Source organism: Mesoplodon mirus, assembly GCF_964341445.2.
Source record: "Mesoplodon mirus genome assembly, chromosome: 2".
Classification (NCBI taxonomy): domain Eukaryota; kingdom Metazoa; phylum Chordata; class Mammalia; order Artiodactyla; family Ziphiidae; genus Mesoplodon; species Mesoplodon mirus.
In genome coordinates, this window is record NC_138977.1 from 196,813,285 (window position 1) to 196,822,145 (window position 8,861).

Below are 8,861 nucleotides of genomic sequence, written 5' to 3' on the forward strand. Positions count from 1 at the left end.
ATCAAATAGGGAAGGAAGTTAGGAATTCCCATGTGCAGTTTCACATGTGTATTCATTTAATCCTCAAACACCCCTGCAAGGTAAGAGGTGTTATTAAGAACTCTGAAGCTGAAGGTTTTCATTCATTAGCTCATGAGCACTTAGGAAGTAAGAGGTGAGAATTGGGATCCTCATTCCTAGGGCTCCCTGGCTCCAAAGCCCAGGGCTTTGCCACCGTCATGCTCAATAGGCTTTGTATCCTAATGCCTAAGGCCAAGTTAGCTGATAAGGCTTAAGGTGTCAGATGTCTAAGCAGCTGTTTCTGAGTGAAAACTCTGCTCAGACCCACTCAAAGCACACCCCTATTCAACAGAACAGCTGTTCAATAGAAATTACAAAGTAGGTAAGGTCACCACTGCCATATCACAGCAGATGCATTATGCCTTACAGAACACTGAATGTTTCATGTATGAATTTTCAACATAAAACTGGCAGCTTCACATTTTTCTTGCCAGGATCAAGAAAGCAAAAAGTAGCATGACACCAGTTTGCCCCTGGGTAGCAGGTGTTAGGCACTCAGCGTTAGAAATGTGTGAAGTAGCCCTTTGCCAAGCCTCATCCACAAAGCACGTGAAAGAATATTAAACGTAATTCTTCCTGAAAGAAGGGAGAATGGCGGGACTTCTGATGGTCCCTTTCAGGACCAAGAATCAATGACTTTATTGCACTAAGATGTCTCAGATCTCTTGCCAGGGCATTGTTTCTAGGGTCAATCTTTAAAAGGTATATTCAACATCAGTGACATGTTAGATGTGGCGGAGGATATAAAAACCCCATGCCTTCTTGGCTGAGCCAGAGACTCACCAGTAAACTCAAACCAGACAAAGACCAGCGCCCCTGAACACGCCTTGAGGGCATGCAGTTAAGATCTGTCGTGGAGGAAGAAAACAAGTCACACTGATTCACTTTTAAAAGGCAACTGTGGGACTTCCCTGGTGGAGCAGAGGTTAAGAATCCGCCTACCAATGCAGGGGACACAGGTTCGAGAGATCCCACATGCCGCGGAGCTGCTATGCCCATGTGCCACAACTACTGAGCCTGCGCTCTAGAGGCAGCGAGTCACAACTACTGAGCCCACGTGCCACAACTACTGAAGCCTGCGCACCTAGAGCCCGTGCTCCACAACAAGAGAAGCCACCGCAACGAGAAGCCCACGCACCACAACGAAGAGTAGCCCCTGCTCACCGCAACTAGAGAAAGCCCGCTCGCAGCAACGAAGACCCAACGCAGCCAAAGATAAATAAATTAATTAATTAATCAAAACAAAACAAACAAAAAACAAAGTCTTCACGTTGAGAGAGGCCTCAGAAGTCTGTCTAATCTAATCTCAGCTAGAGTCAGTCTCACAACCTGGCTGTCTGCGTGAAACTCAAGGGAAAATGGCCACCTCTGGCTGGCAGGCACTCTGATCTTAAGATTCAGAGCTGGCTCTTGGAACCTCATGAACCCAAAGAACGTGAAAAATCAAGTGGGTTTTGTGGTTTCCATAATCTCCTTCTGCACTGCTAAGTATCAATGACATCCACACCACAGGGACTCTAGTAACCCCCAAATCCTCCTGGTTCATACTAGGTCCTAAGAAGTTCAGTCTCAGAAGGGGACTGTACACGAGAGACTGAGGTCAACTCTAAACCAGCTGGTTGTCAGTACAGCACATGCCCAACTACAGTCTCACAGGGGGCCTCACTGTCTATACAGGTATCACCATTAACACTCCCATCACTTGGCCATTCTTCCCACCATCCTACAGCTTGAGAAGTGTTGCTTACTGCCTGACCTTGCTGTTTTATATACTCAAGAGGCAAAATTGTACACATTTCAGTAAACTCAGGGGCTTTCTTCGGTGCTGCCTTGATCCTCTGTTAGGGCTTTTTACATCCTACTCTCTCCACTCTCCCCCACGCCACCCCGTGAAGTGCATCCAGCTTTGCTCCATTCCCACTGATGGGTATGTGGTGGTATCAGTATCCTCAGTTCTGTCAGAACTTAAGGTTAGCGAATTCCCTGGTGGAGCAGTGGTTAAGAATCTGCCTGCCAATGCAGGGTACACGGGTTTGAGCTCTGGTCCGGGAAGATCCCACATGCCGTGGAGCAAGTAAGCCCATGCACCACAACTACTGAGCCCGCGAGCCACAACTATGAAGCCAGCACGCCTAGAGCCCATGCTCTGCAACAAAGAGAAGCCACCGCAGTGAGAAGCCCACACAATGCAATGAAGAGTAGCCCCCACTCACCACAACTAGAGAAAAGCCCACATGCAGCAACAGACACAACGCAGCCAAAAATAAAAAAACAATAAAAGAAAAAAAAAAGAACAATGTTACTTAATCTTAACCAGTGCTCAAAATTGGAAGGCACTCCTGGAAAGGGTTTGCCATCACCAGTGTTTTAAACCATTGGAATAGATTGAAAGCAAGAAAAATGCCATATTCATTACTATATCTGCTTTAGTGCCTAAGGCAATGCCTTCCATACCTCGCTGAAAGCAGTTATTCAGTACATGGAACTGTAAAATTATAAAACCTTAAAGCTGGAAGAAATCTCAAGATCAGTTCCCATGATTCCACAGCTGAGAAATTTGAGACGTGGGTGATTAAATCTGGGTCATCGGCTACTTTGTCAATATTAGCCAGAGTCCAGATGTTCCTACTCTAAGTTGAGTTGTTTCTTCCATTGGGTTGCTTATCAGATGAATGAATGAATGCATGACTTTACTGCTCAACTGATACTATGAAAGGAGACTGGAAAACAGACTGAAGTTAAATAACCTAGCAAAAGTAATGGTTTAGATAGCCTATATTTGCCCACCTTAACTGAAGTTTTTCACTTTCAGTTGGGTGTTTATGTCCATAGCTAAGGCAGACATACTTTTAGTCATTTAAAAGTTTGACCAATGCATATACACTCCAGACAAATAACAAGTCAGATTTCAATATAGTGTTAAATTTTAATTTCATTATAATCTATATGACTTGCCCCATGACATCACCAGATTGAACCCAACATATTTTTACGTGTCTTTACATGTCAATGGTGAAGGAAACAAACTTTTCATTTTATGTCTCTATTATGTGGCTGCTTCAAGAAAAAAAAATTATAAAACCACAGTGAGATATCACCTCACAACTGTCAGAATGGCTATTATCAAAAAGGCAAGAAATAACAAGTGTTGGTGAGGATGTAAAGAAAAGGGAACCCTCGTACATTGTTGGTGGGGATGTGAATAAATGCAGCCACTATGAAAAACAGTATAGAGATTCCTCAAAAATTAAGAATAGAACTACCATATGATTCAGCTATCCCACTTCCAGCATTTATCTAAAGAACACAAAAACACTAATTTGAAAATATATGTGCACCCCTATGTTCATTGCAGCATTATTTACAATAGCCAAGATATGGAAATAACCTAAGTGCCCATCAATGGATGAATGGATAAAGAAGATATGGTATATATATGCAATGGAAATACTACTCCGAAATTTAAAAAAGGTGAAATCTTGTCATTGCAACAACATGGATAGACCTTGAGGGTGTTATGCTAAATGAAATAAGTCAGATAGAGAAACACAAATGCCATATGATTTCTCTCATATGTGGAATATAAAGAACAAACAAACAAAAAACAAATGAACAAACCAAAACGAAACAAAAACAAACCTGTAGATACAGAGAACAGAGTAGTGGTAACCAGATGGGAAAGAATGGGGAGGAAGGCAAAATGTGTAAAGGGGATCTACTGTGTGGTGAAGAATGGAAACTAAATTTTTGGTGATTAGCATGTTGTAGTGTATACAGAAGTAGAAATATAATGTTGTACACATGCAACTTATAAAATGTTATAAACCAATGTTACTGCAATAAAAAGTAAATTTAAAAATAAAATTAAGAAGAGAAAAATATTTTTTAAAAGAATACATGCAAATGAACTCTGATATAACATGACTACATGATATTCACTAACAAGATTCTCAAACTACATTGTCTTTTAAGAATCCAACTTCTGTCCCCCAGATCTTTTTTTTTTTTAACTAAACAATCATTTGGCAGCTTTGGGTTTCATTTCTGGCATTTTCCTGCTCATCTCAGAAGGAGAGGTTTAAGGAAAGAAACAGAGATAAAATGGACAAAAGAAAAGAGAAAGGCACAGATTACTCAGAAACTGTAAGGGAGAAGTAGTCAGGTTCCTGGAGGAAGAGGTGTGGTCAGGAACCACATACCCATCAAGGCTCCCACTTTTTCTGCCCTCCCCTCTCACTCCCTCTCATTCCTCCTGCCATGGAGTGAGCTGGCAATCTTACCAATGACCTTGGACAAACAGAAAATGTTAAAGCTTCTAAATTCAGCTTTAGCCACACCACTCCAGCCAAAACTAGAATCACCTACAATGGCTGGGAGTGTGTCATCACTCCAACCGCTCCTGTCCCCCTCCACTGCAATGAAATGTCAGGAAAAATAACCTGTTGGAATTACAATAAGTCTTGTAAAGATGGTCTAGTCTAAAACCCCCTCACCTGTTTTGCACAAAAGAAAACTGACATCCAGAGAAATGAGGTCACATGCCCAAGGTCATTGAGCAAGTCCAAACTAGATGCCCAAAACTACAGACTTGCATTGTTCCGAGTTCATTTAAAGCAATTTAAAAGCTACCAAACATGCAACGAACAAACAAAGCACCCAACTTTGGAGAGATGAAGAACAACTACAAAAAGGCACAAATTGACATGAAAACAAACCAAAATAATAACTTTACTCCACCTCCCAGAAGCCCAGTGACAATAAAAGCAGCAGGGGTCTGTTTTACCGAGTAATGATACCTGGAACAACTTAATTGTGCTTTTTCCTCCTTTACCCATTTCTCACAGGCAGAGGAAATAAAAAGTGCATACAAGACTGCTGAAACTCTTAATCTGAACCAACACAGAACTTTTTGATACTTGAAATTTGGTACATCTTTCCCTCCAGGGGCTTATAGAAATCACATTATTAGAGTTAAAACATCAGGTCATTCAGTGGGTCTCAAAGCCCTGGGGAAAATGCCTTCCACAGAAATCCATCCTCTCCCCTGACCTGCACAGGTAACAAACTCCAGCTAAAGCCGCAGAGGATTTGATCATTCGCAGACTTTCACAGAATGGGACCCAAGAAACTAACATTCCAAAACAGGACTAGAGAAAAAGAAGAAAACTTGTCCTTACCCTTAAAAATAACAGAAACAATAGGATCCGGTTTCCCAAATTTCGTTTTAGGGATATTGCTGGCAGATTCAACAATCACTCGAAGCATGGCTCTCAATGGGCAGAAAGCAAATTTCAGCAACGAAGTTAAGAAGACACGGGCTCTGGAGCTCGCGGCCGCGCCGCCCGGGAGAGAAGGCGGGGGAAGACTTCTCCAGCGAAGAGGGAAGGAGGAGAGGCGATGGGTGGGTCCCTGACGGATTACTGTATTTACTGAAGGTTACGTGTAAACTGATACCCAAATGCCCGAGTCTCCGCAGCGCCGCAGGCACCCACTTAAGAATTCGGGAAATGTGGGAGTGAAAACGACAAAACCTCAGCTAAAAATAATTATGGGCAACAAAGGAAACTGAAAAGGATTTGGAGCTAATAAATGTGGACAGGTCAAGAGACCACTAAGACGCTGCAACTAAGAGCAACAAATTCGTGAAGCCCAATTAATTGGATTTCTGTTACCCCTTCCATTCTTCGCTGAGCTTCGTGGAGTTTTAAAACTTTACTGCGTCATTAAAAAAATTTTTTTTTTACTTTTGCCATTTCTTCTCTCCTGCTGTTGAACTCACCCACGCAGCAACAAGTTAGAGAACAATTTGTTTTTAATCAGTTAAAGGGTGCCCCCTATTGTATGGCAGAGAAATAAATGAGTTTATTTCAAGCAAGCCCAATCCGGAGGTGGTAATCGCGGTTTACAAAATCAGTGTCCTGGGGGCTGATCCTTTTCAGTCACAAAAGGATTCGCCATAGGACTTCTTTAAAAATCCTTACGAGGTGAGAGCTGGTGACCGAAGTTTTCCTGGTCCATCAAAAGCTGCTAGCCGTCTTTAGTGAAAATGGAGTTCTCCACTCTTGCAGGATCTAAACCCCAGCAGTGTCTTCCTTTCCTTTGTTAAAGAAAAAGATATTCGATGACACCTGTTAAAGTGGGTAAGGAAGACTTTATTCAAGGGGAGGAATCTTTCAGTGTAGGAGGGAATTTGGACTCAGCTCTGAATAGGGCATGGACAAGGGGGAATTTATAGCCAGGGAGCAGGTTGGGGGTCAGTGAATGGAAATTACCAGAAGAAAATATCAGGGGGAAAAGGGGATTCTGGTTCAACCGACCTAACAGGATTCTTACTGAACATAGGTCAGGGTGATGAGACATTACCTGGGTGATGGTGGAGAACGAAGCACCCCAAAAGATACAGAGTGATCAGATATGGAGGGAGGGGAGTTCTGGTTAAACTGACTCAGCAAGGTTCTCACTAAAACTAAATTTTACAAGGAAATACACAGATGGGCCTAGGAGAAAGTTCAGGAGCTTAACTAAAGTTTGGCCAAGGAAAAGGTCTTTATGGCCTAGAGGGTGTGTTAGGTGGTGTAGCCTGGTGATTAAGACCACTAGAAGAGGCCTGGGGATGGTAGTCAGCCAGACCTGCATGTGGGTCCCTGCTTCATCACTCTTGAGCTATGTCACCTTACAAGTTTGTAAATCCCTCTCTTCTGCAGTTATCTCATCTGTAAAATGAAGGTGAAGATTGTCATAAGATCAAGGTCTAAGTGTGGGGCCTGGCAAAAAGCACGTAGTAAATTCCATACATCCACAACCAGAAGTTCATCCTTATTCACGGCATTTCATAGCATTTCCGTTAATGCAAATTGGGTTTACATTAGGATCTCATTGTGTTTCAGAAGAAAAGGCTAAAACTAAGAATGAAAAAACGTAGGACTTCCTTTTGCTTCTGAACACACAACCGAGAAGACCCATCTGTAAGCAAACACTTCAAGTGCACTGAAAAAGTATGGTTTACCTGCAAGAATTCTTCTGTCTCAGTGAATTTCTCAATGGCTTATATAAATAACCAATAAACCCAATGTCATATACATTATTGTATTTAGTGGACATGTAGACTAAATACAGTATATATTTTAGTGGAATATAGACAACACTATGTTTGTTTGTATTTTGGAGCTGGTTATTTCTCCCTTTCATTGTTAAATATATTTACAGAAAAATGCATACAACATAAATGTGACAGTTTAACGAGCAAACATCAAGGTCAAGACAGAGACCATTGCCAGCACTCCAGAAGTCCCTCACATGTCCTAACACAGCCACCTCCTTCCCCCCATAGGTAACCATTTTCCTGATTTTTATAGTAATAATTTCTGTGCTTTTCTTTATAGTTTTTAATCCCCCAAATAGTTTGATTTGCTTGATTATGATCATATGAATTATTTTATACATTATGAACATTATATACATATATTTGTACCTATGTGTATATACATACACATATTCACATAGTATGAATTCTTTGACGTATTATGACCTTTATAGACATGGAATATAAGTGTGAATTCTTTTGTGTTTGACTTCTTTTTTTTTCAACATTGTGAGATTCATCCATATAACTCTACTTTGTTTACTGTCATTTCTCTATGGCATTCTGTTGTATGAGTGTACCACATTTTATTAATTACTTCACTGTTGATACACATTTGGATTACTCAGAGTTTGGGGCTATTACAAAAAGGGCTACTCTGAACATGCTTGTACATGTTCCCTGGTACAAATGTGCATGAGTGCATTTTGGGTCTAACCAGTGACCGGAATTACTGGATCAAAGGGTATATGCATATTTTCAAAATGACTAGGTAATTCAAAATTGTTTTCCATGGTGATTGTACTGTTTACACTCCCACTAACAATGTATGAGACTTCCCGTTCATACATTTGGCAATGTTAGATTTTAAAATTTTGCCCATATGGTGAGTATGTAGTATTTCATTGGAGTTTTAATTTGCATTTTTCAGATTACGAATGAGGTTTCATACCTTTTCATATTTACATTTCCTAATTTATGACATGCCTATTCAAATATTTTGTGGATTTTTCTATTGGGTACTCGGTGTTTTTCTTACTCATTTGCAGGACCTGTTTATGTGCTCTGAATACTGGTGCTTTGTGGGTTGTAATTTTAATATTATTGAATTTATCAATATTTCCTTTATTGGACTTCCCTGGTGGCGCAGTGGTTAAGAATCCTCCTGCCAACGCAGGGGACATGGGTTCGAGCTCTGGTCCGGGAAGATTCCATATGCTGCGGAGCAAATAACCCCATGAGCCACAGCTACTGAGCCTGCGCTCTAGAGCCCACGAGCCACAACTACTGAAGCCCACATGCCTAGAGCCTGTGCTCCGCAACAAGAGAAGCCACTGCAATGAGAAGCCCGCACATCGCAACGAAGAGTAGCCCCTGCTCACCACAACTAGAGAAAGCCCGCGAGCAGCAACAAAGACCCAATGCAGCCAAAAATAAATTAATTAATTACTTAAAAAAAAATTTCCTTTATGGTTAGTATATTTTTCTTTCTTTCTTTCTTTTTTGGCTGCACCACAAGGCTTGCAGGATCTTAGTTCCCCAACTAGGGATTGAACCAACCTTGGGCCATGGCAGTGAAAGCGCTGGGTCCTAATCACTGAACAACCAGGGAACTCCCAGTACATTTTTCACATTAAGAAATGCTTTCTACTCTGAGATTGTGAAGATACTCTTCAGTATTATCTTCCAGAAGCATTTTTTTTTCATCTTGCACACTAAG

At 41.2% G+C, this 8,861-nt stretch overlaps 1 protein-coding gene across 2 annotated transcripts in view; it reads right to left on the reverse strand.

Annotated features, from left to right (window-relative positions):
- The window catches only part of MYOF (myoferlin), a 157,808-nt gene extending 152,313 nt beyond the window's left edge, over positions 1-5,495 (reverse strand). For both annotated transcript variants that reach the window (XM_082630028.1, XM_082630027.1), the window contains exon 1: positions 5,238-5,495. In XM_082630028.1, coding sequence (XP_082486154.1) covers positions 5,238-5,325 — 88 coding nt within the window. In that variant the 5' untranslated portion in view covers positions 5,326-5,495. The remainder of the gene's footprint in view (positions 1-5,237) is intronic.
- Between the last annotated feature and the right edge of the window lie 3,366 nt (positions 5,496-8,861).